The sequence below is a fragment of the Anas acuta genome, chromosome 1, assembly GCF_963932015.1.
Source record: "Anas acuta chromosome 1, bAnaAcu1.1, whole genome shotgun sequence".
NCBI classification, from domain to species: Eukaryota; Metazoa; Chordata; class Aves; order Anseriformes; family Anatidae; genus Anas; species Anas acuta.
Window position 1 is genome coordinate 203,574,002 of NC_088979.1, and position 13,526 is coordinate 203,587,527.

Genomic DNA, 13,526 nt, shown 5'->3' on the forward strand with positions numbered 1-13,526 from the left:
ACGGGGGACTGGCCCTGTAGGGTGAGAGCAGGCGTCCTCCTGCCCTGGTCCTCCCGCTGACTGTGCCCACCGGGGAGGGAGAACGGGGACAGAAGAAATTCTGCATGGTGCAATTTATTTTTGGCAGCTCTGAAGAGCTCACGCTGCTCTCAAGAGACAGCCACAAATTTCTGAAACATTTTAGAGAGCTGCCTCATCACCCCTGGGAGGTGGTTTCGGTGCTGGTGCCAGGGCTGGCTGTAAGAAGGGGGCTACTGCATGGGCGAGGAGGTTTGCCGGGGTACAAAACGCTGCCAAGGGCTGTTGCTGCTTGCTGCAAGCAACATTTCCCATTGACTAACTGCAGAGGGCACCCAAAGGGGCACAAGGCAAGATAATTTGCTGCAGTCACAGGCCAGGGGATGGATTTCTCCTTTCCAAGTGCGTTTTTTGACCCAATCCTAAAACCTGTGACACCTCGTAAGGGTCTACCACGCACAAGACAAACACGAAGCGCCTGGAGGAATGCACACGGGTTTTTATTCAGAGCATTTCTGAGCTTGCTGTTCCAAACAGCTGACTCCCAGCCCTGCTTTTAGTGTGCGTTGTCTCGCACGTGCTCGATGATGGTTTTCAGGCCCAGCCACGTCTCCTCCGCCGTGGGGATAATTTGGCTGGCCGGCAGGAGGAAGCCGTAGCGCCCGGTGTCTCGCAGCTCAAAAGCGAAGGAGTATTTAATGCCATAATCGTAGCTCCAGTCTATGCTGCCTCCACTGGCTTGGTCTGAAAAAGAGAAGGAGAAAAGGCACAGAGGGTGAATGGAGGATTGATTTGAGCTCTGCTGCCATCCTTGTTATATTTGTGAGGGCAAGGATTAGGTTTTCCTGCGAAAACTCAAAGTCTGATGGGGTCACCCTACAGAAGTATCCCTCCTCCCAAAAAGGAGAGACCTTGAGGGGCATGTCCAGAGGCTGCTGCCCTGGGACAGCCCGGAGAGGCTCAGAACAGCAAAAATACTCACAGATAGTAGTGCAAATGCTCCCCACTGTAAAGGTGGTGCCGTGGAGGGACTGGATGGCGTTGGCTGCAGCTTTGCCCAGGGCATCCTGCAGAGGCGAGGAGAAAGGACAAGTCAGAAAGCAGCTACACTTGAGACTAAATCTTAAGATTTCACCAACCTGAAGCATGCTCAGGGAAACCTCCGAATTAGTTTACAGCCTGCTTTCACTCCCCATAAAACCAAGTTATGCCAAATCAATCCATTCCTTTATTACTCACACCAGTGACAGCACTCACAGCTTTCCCAGTATTTTGGGGTGAATTAAATTAAATGTGCAGGTTCCACATCTGATCATCTGGTGTTTCATCTCACCTACTGCCCTTGTCAAGAGAAGGTTCAAAATACACCAAAAATGCCAAGGCAGTCGGAGACCTTCCAGTGCCAGCTTTGTGCTCACCGCAGGGGTAGTTGTAGAGGAAATAGAGCCAGGCTGTATTTTGGAGGTTTAGAGCAAAAGGACAAGGGGCAACACCAAACTGCCACAAGGGAAATGGCATTTAGGTATTAGGGGAAAAGAAAATCCCTGTGACAATGGGAAAAATTTGGAACAGGCTCCAAGAAGCTGTGGAATCTGTCCTTGCAAGCAGTCAAAGCTCAGCTGGGCAAAGCCCTAGGCAGCCTGATCTGATCTCAAAACTGGTTCTGACACCAAAACCTGCCTGCTCTCAGCAGAGGGTCAGACCAGAGACCTCCGAGGTCTTAAATTAAATTAAGACAGTGAAATTATATTCCCTCAAAGATATTATTAAAGACGTGATGCTGTTGTTAAAGCAGAAAGAAGGATTTCTGGATGATCCAAGAATGCCAAGAATGGGTGGGGATGGCACACGTTTGTGTGCGACCAAGACTTCTCTTTTAAAGGCTTTGCACTGCACGAGGTCTTTGCTTGCTCTCATGAGTGGTTACTGTTATGGACGGCAGAGTTTAGCCCCTTGTTTTTATCCTGATAGCTCACTATAATACTTTAGTATGGAAATCCAGCTGGACAGAGCAGAGGAAGCTAAAAGCAAGTCATTGAGTCTCACCAGCTCAGCGTAGTCTGCTGGCTGCGTGCATTTATAACCATAGGGGTACATCAGGAGCTGCGAGTAACTGTGCAGGGTGAGGAAGGCCACGATGTTTCCATGGTTCTTAATAAAATCTACAACAGATTTAACTTCCACCTCTGAGTTGGCACTGGGCCCACGGTAAGAGTCGGAACAGGGATTGCTGCTGGCTCCAGGACCTGTTGGTACAAAGGGGGAACACAGAGAGATCTGTAAGGATTCGTGGGAGGTCAAAGCAGATCAACACAAAGTGTGATAAATGCTGGAACAGCAACAACAGAGCATGAATATTCAAGGGACACAACTGCTGGAAGATACAGATTCCTTCATCTTTTGTTTGTTGCCAATTAATTAAATCTTCACAAAAGACAGCAACCATTCTAGTTGACCATTTTCTTTCTGAATCCCTTGTGTTAAGGAGATCGCTGGGATCCAGGAGCATGAAAGGAACTTTCTTCTTCCAGCCAGAATCCAGAAACTTTATTCCTACCTCCAAAACCTGCATCCCAGTTCCTGTTTGGATCAACTCCAATACACAGACTGCCTGCATGCTTGGAGCGGGTCTTCCGCCACATGCGATTCTGAAAAAAAACACACACTATGGAGCAAATCTCAGTCCTTGCATTAATGCTGTTACCCAGAAATAATTGCTGTTCAGTGAGAATTGATCCTAGGCACAAGCCTAAGAACATTTCTGATGGGCTGACAGCCAAAATGGGCCAATGGACACAACTGAAGGACTGGTGAATTTGCAGTGAAGGAGAAAGATGGGTTAAACAAGTAATTGGTATCTTTGGCTTCCCAACTCTATTATAACAGAGTTTTATATATTACAACATCAGCAAAAGGACTTTCAGAGCCTATTTCTCTCTCAGTCGTTGGCTTGGGAGAGCATGACAGCTTTCTCAACCGGCTTAGAGGCGCAATGTGTTTACTCACTGTGGTGTGAGTGAACTCGTAGCCATCAGGGTTTGTAACTGGCAGCAGGAAAACGTCCATTTTGTCCAGCAGAGAGGTGATGGATGGATCATTCCCGTAGTCAGAAGCAAGCTATGCAGAGGCAATAAGGCACACCGTGATTATCAGCATATTTCTTTCCCACTCATTTGTGCTCTAAAAACTACGTGCAGAGGCAAAGCTGGCTTTCAGAGCAGGCAAACAAGACACACTAATTATCTACTGGCAATAACTATTCCTCATTAGACTTGGAGATTGGAAAGAGCAATGGATCCATTTCACTATTTTGTTCCAAAGATAGGAATTTAATGGAAGAGGGCGACAACATTTTCCTCTGCCTGTCTCTGAACACGGGCCAAGGCAACACAAGCACTAGGACTGAGGCAGATTAGCCAGGTTGGGAACGTACAGCTGTGCTGCTCTCCCCTGGTGGCTAGGTCATTTTCAAGAGAAATAAATGCTCATTTAGCGAGAACTGGAATGTTTGGCACCTTTGTGGAAAGCAGCCAACCACACAGTGTTCCTCTGCGTGTGCAGACTGAAATAGCACACTGACCTTCTCCAAGTCCTTGGTCATTCCCAGAGCTATCAGCCCTGGAATCCTCAACAGTTTCACCTGGACATTTTGTCTGCCTTTTTTTTTAATTTCAATTCTTTTCAATTTTTTTTTTCAATTCTTTGTCTATATAGTTGCCATACTGCGTCTGGAGTCAACTGTGTTTTAAGAGGGGTGATGGAGAGTTCTCAGAGCAGGCTGAACACGTGCAGGTGCAGTATGTTTTTAACTGGAGGCATTCCCAAGGCAAAAGAAAATCAGGTGCTGCCAAAGTGACCTTTTTAGCGATCCACATCGCGCTCGCTTGGGTAACCCACTCTCGGGAATGGATGCCGGCATCGAGCCAGATTGCAGGACGGTTGCTTCCTCCAGTGCTGAACTGAAAAACAAAGGAAAAAGTTTTAATACCCTCACTGACTTAGTCAAAAACATCCCATATAGACACGGTGTCCTGATTTCAGTTGGGATGGAGTTCATTTTCCTTCTAGTAGCTGGTAGGGTGCTGTGCTTTGGATTTAGGATGAGAATAATGCTGATAACACAAAACATCCCATATAGACAGTGAGTTGTGAGCATCGTGCATCACTTGCTTTGTACATTCAATGATTATTATTATCATCATCATCATTATTATTATTTTCCTTCCTTTTCTGTCCTATTAAACTGTCTTTATCTCAACCCATGAGCTTTTATTTTTTTTTTTTTTCCTGTGCTGTGTGACCATACCTTGAGCACATACAAAGGCCGCTTTTCATAGGATTGCCCAATCTGGAGCTTACTGACGATGTTGCTGTACTCAGACGCGAGATTATCCAGTTCCTCATAAATCTGGAATGAAAAGCCACAATAATATTTACATTCCATTTGTATACAGTGCTGCCCAGACCAACCATAGGATCTGTTGAAATCCATTTTTATCTCCCTTTGTCTTCATTACCGTGGCCTCACCAAAGCCCCACCTCACCTTACGTCAGCGCAGTTGGTGCTGTTCCTAATGTCACAGATGCAGAGGGAAACGCTGCCATATCAAGATTCATTTATCTCAGGAATAAGTTCAAAACCCTCTCTAAGAACTCCTGGTAAAACAAATACCTTTTCCTCCACTTTGCTTGATGGCTATTGGCTTCCTGTATTTTCCTAGATTCATTTATTTCCCAATTTCTTTTGAGGGCCAGAACTGACGGGTTTTGAAAGAACTCTGTGGTAGTTCATCAAAAAGTATGATCGGCACTTGTCTGTTCCAACGCTCTGACCATGAAATTAATACATTTAAAAACTAAACTTTTACCAGAAGAAGTGTTTGAGGCCAGGTTAGAGCGGGGTTTTAGCAACCTGGTCTAATGAGAGGAGTCCCTGCCCATGGCAGGGAGGTTGGAACTAGATGATCTTTAAGATCCCTTCCAACCCAAGCCATCCTATGACTCTTTGATTGAAGATTACATGAAAAAAAAGACAGAAAAAAAAGAATCCTTTTCCCCAAAAGCTAGTTCTAAGGAACTCACAGAGCTTAAAGAATGGTAAATTCCATAGTTGAACGTGTTGCTGCTGCGCTCCATCTGTTGACTGGCGACCATTTCTTGCTTTTCTTTGTCGAGAACGGCCTAAAAGAAATAATTCAAATTTTGAGGAAAGCCTGATTCATTTATAAGCTCCTGACCAAATGTTTATAAGACAATGAAACGGTGACTCTGCATACTGGCTCCAGCCACAGTCCCAAACTTCGCACAGCTGTGGAGCAAACATGCTTCTGGAGAATTTATCTGTAGTGAAGTGGCAAGAATACTGCTGTTTAAATGGTCAGCATGAAGTTTTTTACACATTAAGGTGGACAAGAATAGCACTGGAAAGCTGGAAAAAGGGACAGCGTTTCTGCTATTTTAGATGCTCTTGTGGCATTACTGCTTAAGAAGAAATGTTGGATTAGGGCTCACAGAGGTGATTTTTCTCTCACATGGTGGTGTACAGTTCTTCTGGCTTATGATGCAGAGCCACTCGTAACAGTTTACTGAGTTACAAGTATCTTAGAGTAGGGATTCCCAAACTTTTGGGGCCAAAAGACCACACGAAATTGTGGTCTCGGGTCCGAACATGGGTTCGGATAGCATCTGCAAAGTGATCTCCACAGTTTCTCAGTGCAGCAATGAGCTTGCCTTTGGAAAATTAGTGACAATCTATAAAAAACATAGAAAACACAGTCTATAAAAATAAGAGGAGGGCTATAAAGTCTATAAAAATAAGGGGAGGACCTCACAGAAGGCAGACTATGGAAGAATCCGTGAATTAATGAAGGAGGCTGGACTGTGAACCATTATTTATTTCCACTGTATTTGAAAACTAATCATGGGCCAGTGGCATCACCTACCTGCAGGTCTTCGATCAGGATTGAGTACTCAATCCTGTGGGACTCCAGGAAGACTTTGACTGCTTGGAGGCTGTTAGCGGGGACTCGCACATCCACAGGGCGGGAGAAGGTGGAGGGATTTATCCAGAAATCAAGCTGAAAAGAAAAAGGAAAATGGATTTGGTTTGGGGGAAAGTGTGCTTTGCAAACAAGCTTTCCTAAAGCTATAGAAACATCAATTTGTCCCAAATTGAACAAACTCTGCAGTGATGTTCCTCATCAATCATGCAGCACATTCCATCCTGTAGCTCCCTCACCTCAACCCTGTATCAGGTAACATGACAAATTCTCACACATAAAAAAAATAAGGATCCAGCAGGAGGTTAGAGGCAGCACTTTCACTGACTTCAGAGCTCCGGTAATGGATGCAAGAGAAAATTTCAGTCTTCTATAGTGGTTATTTTCCTATTCTTCTTTTTACATGTAGTAGTTTCAAGAAAAGCTCCATATTACATTATATGATAATATAAAACCCATTGCTTTTATTTCTCCTTTGGTAGACCTTTTCTAAATTTTAGTTTCTATACCATTCAAAACAGTATTTTTAAAAATTATAATAAAAATTTTAACATTATTTTAACAGTATTTTTAAAAATGATAATAAAAAATGATAATAAAAAATGATAATAAAAATTTTCACCAATGACAATAACAACAGTAATAGCATAGAACTTTCTGGCATGTTTTCCTCTTTCAATAGAGGTGAGACTAATTTATTAAAATTCTTCCCATTGTTCTGGGAGACGGGTACAAAAGTATTAGCATTCCCATTTTAACAACAACATTTTTGATCCTAAGATTAAGAGCAGACCAGCTCAAATAAGCCTGTAAACCCAGTGGGAAGAAAATTAACTTGTAGATCAAAAAGCAAATATTAAGCATGTCTATCTACGGCAGCTGCTATATTATGGTATGATCCTTCCAAATTCAAAGTCCTACCAGGATAAGTCCTACCCCAGTCTGAAATGTTAAAAAATGCCGCTGTGATAATAACGTACCTTCAGGTGTTCCAGCGTTTCCAAAAACTGCAAATTCCTAACTTGTTCCTCATTTTTGATCTTGATTCGGAGAACCTGGTGCCTGCAATAAAAGAGCTAGCTGGTTATTGAGATTATGAATTTGGTGAGTAGTTACTTGCGTGATATCAGCTGATATGGACTCATTTAATGAAGTTGACTTCGTGCTACCCAAGAATTTAATCAACAACCTGCAGAGCCAGCCTGGTATTCGTGCACTAGATTAGTAACTAGTTAAATGGCAATCTTTCAGATTTCATCATAAACAAGACATCGAGTGAATGAGTTTTTAATTGGTTACAAGGATTAACACTGCATCTATTGTTCTTAGTCAAGGACTTGGGAAAAAAAAAAAAGAGAGTTTGTGAACGATGAAATGATGGTATCAAGGGGTAACATCTTCACACCCTGCTCTGAGCAGGAAAGGGGACTTAAGACCTCTGGAGGTCCCTTCCAACCAATGCTTTTATGAAATAGCAAAAGGATCTACGAACAAATGTACACGATGTTTGTGGGATAATAGATCCTACGCTGGAGAGCCAGTGGGGATTCTGAAGGAAACCTGAGAGCCACGGTGAATAATTATTTTGTTGGCCCAACTTAAACCAACACTGAAGGTACTTTACCATGTTAACTTACTATTGGATTTTCCACAATCATAAGCTTTATTTTGGATTGGATTCTTCTCTGAAGAGGAGATGAGGTTCATTAACCACAGCTACTGAAGGTGATTGAGGAATTAATTCACGAGAATTAATTCCTCAATCTAGTCTACAATATGCCAGAGACCAGATTAAAAGACTAAAAATAGTTTATTCTGGTCTTAACAAATGCCTGAATTTTAGTAAATTAAGTACACTATTTTACTTATTCTTAATCCTTACATTTTAATATACTCTTTGCTCACTGGAATCTAGTGTTCGTTAGGGTTTTTTATTATTTTCTATTAAGGTTCTTCCACGGTCAGTAAGGCTGTGAGGAAATACCCCAGAAGGAGATTGTTTTGCTATGAAACATAAAAACCCTTTAGGATGTAATGGCTGGAAATACAGAGACAGGTCAATTAGAAAGGCTCTGAAGAGGATTAAACATTTAAAGAGAAATACGAATCTTCGAAAACACAATGGGAAGCCATTGACCTGTCAGATCTGAAGGCAAGTTCTGATTTTCTGGCTGTGGTCTGTGCTGGACCAGATCTGTCAAGCTCTCAAGCTTTGCAGTGTGTTAAGCTCCGGATCGAGGCTTGAGACCACTCCCTACCTAGCACCGAAGCTGAAACAAAGCCTTGGGTGAATACAGGAGCTCAAGTCTGCAGCTACACCCTTCTCTTTAGACATCCCAGATGAAACTAAAGATTCCTTCAAGCACTGGGGAACCAAAGCCATGAGAAAAGGCAGTCACAAAAAGCAAAGAATGTGCCCCAAGCAGATTTTTTAAAGTTAAAGTAATGGAAAGGAGCTACTGGAAAATGCAGTCTTGAAGGTCTCGAAGTGAAAGGTCGTACACAAAAGCGTGACTCACCCAACAAAAGTTTCCAGGCATAAGGCAGCCCCAAAGAGGGCACTGAAGATCAAAATCAGCTTCATGTTTGATATGAAGAAAGACTCAATCTGGCAAAGGTGAATTTATAGAGGACTTGTTAAGAATCCCTTCTTCAGACAGAACACATCTGAATTCCATGTGACTACATTCTCACATGTATCAGCATTTCAAGGTAACCAGCAGCTCGAAGGCCGATTTCACCTCCAAAAATATTTTCCACTTATCTGGAAATTCCTGAATTTCCATGTAAACCTGTAACAAGAATTGTTTTCAAAGCTTTGCCCACAAAACGTTTCAGTGACCTGGTAAACATTTTTCTGCTAGGTAGAGGGGAATGGAGTCAAACCGAATGTTATCCCAGCTCTCACTGGGATGGAGCCCTACCATTAGATTCTTGCTCGTGTTTTTTTCCTCCCGTAATAGGTTTCTAGTAGCCTACTCCTTGATCCAAAAAGTCAGCTAGCAGAAAGCTCTCACTCAAGCAAAAATACAGAAATTGAGCAATTATTTTGAAGGATGAGCTCCAGATTCTGCCTGCTATACAACAAGTTGTCTCTGATAGACTGGGCCCAGATTTATGGGCCAAATTTATGCTATAAATTTTCTCTTATCTATAAGTTACACGTTTCTAGGTGTACTCCAGATGGTTTAAATATATCTTTATTGAAATTATTAGTATCCCCCAGTCTTTGGGGTGGTATCATATAAATCCAGGCAGCCTTGCCAGTGCTTCAAGCAAATTAAAGATGCAGCAAGCTTCACGTGAGGACAATTGTACAACAGGAGCAGAAGCAAAGCCACGGGTGAACAGGAACACAGGAGCTCAACCTTGGACAACCTTGCTAGACACCTCTTCCAAGGAAGAATTCTTCTCAGAAGAAGGTGACATGGGTTTAAGAAGTTCTGGAACAGCCACTGCTGGGTCCACGCAGCTCTGCAACACCTGCAGTGCTGTTTCCTGATCCGATAGCTCTTTCTGTCCCTTTGTTCTCGTGCTGGATGCTGCCTATGCCTCATGTTTTGGGGAAGGCCTTCATCTCATTTCCCTTCCACACAGGTGCCCAGGTATCTGAGCTGTCGCTTTCCACACTAAAGGAGTAACGGTGAGCTTCGAGAGCTTCTTCTCTTGCCTTTGGTCACAGGAACACCCAGCTGCGGTCGTCCCAGAATGACAGGTCAAGCCGTAGGGCTGTTGGATGCACTTTTTTTCCTTTGTCCCATTACAAATGTGACTGAGGAAGAGCCAGGCGTTGAGCCTGCTGCAATATGGAAAGAGCTCCTGGGAGATAATATGGGAGAGAACGGAGACAGTTCAGCTCCTCCGTAATCAGCCTCGGGCCTCCCCTCCCAGGAACCACACCTTCCACTCCGAAAATCTAGGTGAAGGGCTGAGGGAAGGAAACGGCTGACAATCCTCAGCGGGAGGTGTTGCTGCAGACCTCACCCACATAATATTCTCCTTAAATTATTTATCAACACCTCCCTGAGGGAGCTTCCCCCGGCTTCCACTCCCACCCTGCCCCTCTGGAGCTGGGGCAGGGGCTCCTCGGCAGGCGATTCCAGGTTACGTCTCTGCTAAGGGCAGGCCCCGTGTTTTGGGGAAGAAAAGGAGCTTCTGGCAGGGACTCTGCCTGTTTTGACAGATGGGAATTACTCATCCCGCAGTGGCCGTATCTTGGGGGCACACTGTGGAGGAGAGGTGTGTTCCTGCGAGTCCTCAGGTCTTTGAGGTTTAACCTAACCCCGTCCTCGGGAAATAAGCAGGTATCTCCGCTCCCCTCAAAGTAAATCAGGTAATGTGAGTTTCTCCTAAAAGTCACGTTAGGATCCTAAGGGTCCACCTTGAGAATTTCCTGCTTCTAGCGCTGCGATAATTCTGGTGGGAGACAAATTCAAACTGTAGCTGATGGCCTTCGAAATGTCTTAAAGAACTGATAGACAGTCCACACCATCTCCTGCAGATTCACTCATTGAAAACAGGAAGGAGGGACTTAATTTAGGGCAAAATTACAGCTTGCTTCATTATTCATGCTATATCCTGCATGGAGCTACACGCTGCCAAGAGATCCTGCCAAATATTATGTCAGGGCCCAGGGTACACCGACAAGCTCCAAGTGCCATCACCAGCCTCATCTAAGGCCTCCACCCACTGCATTTAAAGAGCTGTTTTTAAGCCCAAATCTTTGCACCCTTTCCTAGCTCCTGCTGAAGGAGTCGGGGGATATGGTGCTGTGAAAGCCCGCGGCGCTGTGTCCTCCCACTGCAGCCATGCGGTCCTGCAGGGTTTGGAGATAAGCCTTGAACCACACGGGAAGTCCTGTGGGCAAAATCCTGCGCAGGATTTGCCTGAACTCTGCTCAGGTTTCAAAACACCTGAGGAAATTAGGGAGCAGCAGGAGCAGGGGTGTACCACAAGAGCGAGCCAGAAGCCTGAGATGACAGCAAGGCAGGCAAGGGTAGAGAGCTCACCGCAAGCTGCGTGGCCCCACAGGACCCAAATATGAGGAGCAAAACAGGTCTGGAGACACTGACCGGGGACAGCCGCGCTCCAGATCCCAGATAAATCCTCAGCTGTAAGGCAGGTCCAAAGCCAGGCCGGGATGTCACGAAGCACAAACCCAAGGACACCGTGCACCACCAGCAGAGCTGAAACAGGGCCCAAATCGAATGGCCTCAGCTTAAATGCAGCTCCCGGGTCAATGGGCGGAGGGTGCGTGGGTGGGGGCCCCACACGAGGCTGGTCTGGGCCCTGGCGCATTCACCCGGCAGGGTGGGACGTCTGAGCGCAGGCCCCAAGTGGATGCGGTCTCAGGCGGTGAATCACAAACACCACAGTAACACGTTAATAACCAAAAAGTTGAACGTATTTCAAGGTTTGCCTCCTTCCAGTTGCCTTACAAAGTTTGTCTGTGCGGTCTTTGATGCAGGAGTGGAGTGGGCATAACCCCTCCTGCCAAGCAGAAGGGCCTCCAAAGACGTCATGCTCAGGTGGAGTCGCTCCTTTTTGTAAAGATTGGGCTCTCTTCCCTGTCTGGAAAAAGGTTTTTGCAACCAAGATGCCAGCATAGTGGTCCCTCCTGTGGGAAGGAAGAGGCAGCTTCTGTCCTCGCTGTGCTCTCAGGGTATGTCTGAGCCTGAGTCCATGCCTTGTGACACCGTCCATGCCTGTCACCCGTCCTCTCCTCTGCCTCAAAACAAGAGTTTGGCAATTCAGCAAGGAGGGGGACCGGGAAGGGATGGGATGACCAGCACTGGAGTGAGCTCTCCTTGTGCTCCTAGTTCCCCATGTGTCCCCTCTGCCTTTTCCACATACCTCCTGCATCACCTCCTGCCCTCTCACAGGGTCCCAGGGCATTTTCTATAAAACTTTTTTGAACTCTAGGCACAAATTTACAAAATTTATCTTTACGTTTAGAATTAGTCTGCCTTTTGTCAGAACATAACCATTTATCTTGAGCTTTCTGGAGGACCTGCTGTAGGAAAATAGCATGCAGTGCAGATTTTGTTACTTACAACAAAGCCTAAACATCGCTTCCTTAATATCTAAGGGGAAAATACATAATGCTAATTCTCACAGCGTGTGCAAGCTTGTGAGAATGGCAGTTGTGATGGCCCTGGGACGTGAGACCGAGTGATGTTTGCACAGCTACAGCACAGGGAGTGGTGCCAGATCCTGCCCTGCTGCCCTGCTGCTGTGGCACAGCATGGGGCAGAAGAAAATGCTGCCAGGAGGGGAGCCCTCATGTCCTTGGCCTTTCTGCTGAGTCTCCCAACAAGGCCGCAGTCCTTGGAAATCCAGCACACGTTACATATAAACATCTTTATTTTTTTTCACCACCTCGAGTTCGACCTGCAACACCGGCGCGGCAGAGGGCTCCATCTGCAACTCAGCTCCTGGATGGTCAAAGTTAATCCCATGCAATTGGCTATAATGCAATTCACTTGGGATTACTGCTAGGAGAACTATTATTTCTGTTAAGTAGATTATTTAGGCATTCCTAATCCACAAGGCACCTTAGCAATGCCCTGGATAAGGAATGAGTCGGGATTTAAGTATGTGGTTCACCATTTGTAGACATCACTGGCATCATTTTAGAACTAGAACATTCATTTTGATCTCCCTGGAAAATTTGCACCTATATGCCAATGTAGCAACACTGATTGCAGTGAAGCTACTTATTTCCAACTTAAATTTCTTCAAATCAGGAAATCAAGGCCTTCAACTTTGCAGGGTTCCCCAGATTTCGTGTGTCTGAGTCAGACAGCACCACATACTGCATCGGATCCTGTTGTGGCTTTGCATTTTAGGACACCAAGCACACGTATGAATTGTAACTAGTAATAACAAGAGGATGGGAAGGGTACTGGGAGAGATACAATCAGCTACCTGTACCTGCAGATTAAAGACCAGTTCTAACCGTGACATCATCCCCTGAGTGAGATAGTTATAAATAATAATAACAACTTCCGAGGCTGTGCAAGCCTTTTAAGCAGGGAAGTGTCGTACTAGGCCCACAATAACCTTCTGCTAAGAACCAGCAGATGTCAGCACAAAACACAAAACTAAATATCTTACTCCAGCATAAGCAGAGCAGACAAGACAGGTCATCAAAATGCCAGTGCAGCACCAAGGCAGTATGTTCCCTAAAATCCCCCCAAAGCCTTCTTCATCTTCATCAGATTCCCTCTCATCTGGTTTCTGACTGGTGCGAGACAGCAAGAAGTCATTTTGCCAATACCACAAAAGACAGGGGAAAGGGTTTGCCATGGAGCCTTGCTGCTGGATGTGGGACCCAGCGTTGCCCCTTCTCCGAGGGAACAGAACAAGGAAATATCAAACATCTGTTTGATATCGGAAGGCTAAATTTGACCCCTCAATATTATCTCAATTTCATGCCTTTCAGGCTTTCATCTTCTTGCCTAGGAAATGAGTCAAAGAGCAAGAGAGCTTTCAGACCTGCTGAGCTTG

General features: G+C 45.0%; 1 protein-coding gene across 1 annotated transcript; it reads right to left on the reverse strand.

Moving 5' to 3' along the window:
* Positions 1–503: 503 nt before the first annotated feature.
* On the reverse strand, positions 504–11,186 carry LOC137849967 (carboxypeptidase A2-like). Its single transcript, XM_068670168.1, has 12 exons — positions 11,090–11,186; positions 8,537–8,625; positions 6,998–7,079; positions 5,961–6,095; positions 5,101–5,199; positions 4,325–4,426; positions 3,876–3,977; positions 3,025–3,135; positions 2,576–2,666; positions 2,065–2,264; positions 1,001–1,085; positions 504–762 (listed from the first exon to the last, which is right to left on the reverse strand). Exons 2-12 carry the CDS (start codon positions 8,599–8,601, stop codon positions 575–577), a joined length of 1,260 nt encoding a protein of 419 aa, XP_068526269.1. The 5' UTR covers positions 8,602–8,625; positions 11,090–11,186; the 3' UTR covers positions 504–574.
* Between the last annotated feature and the right edge of the window lie 2,340 nt (positions 11,187–13,526).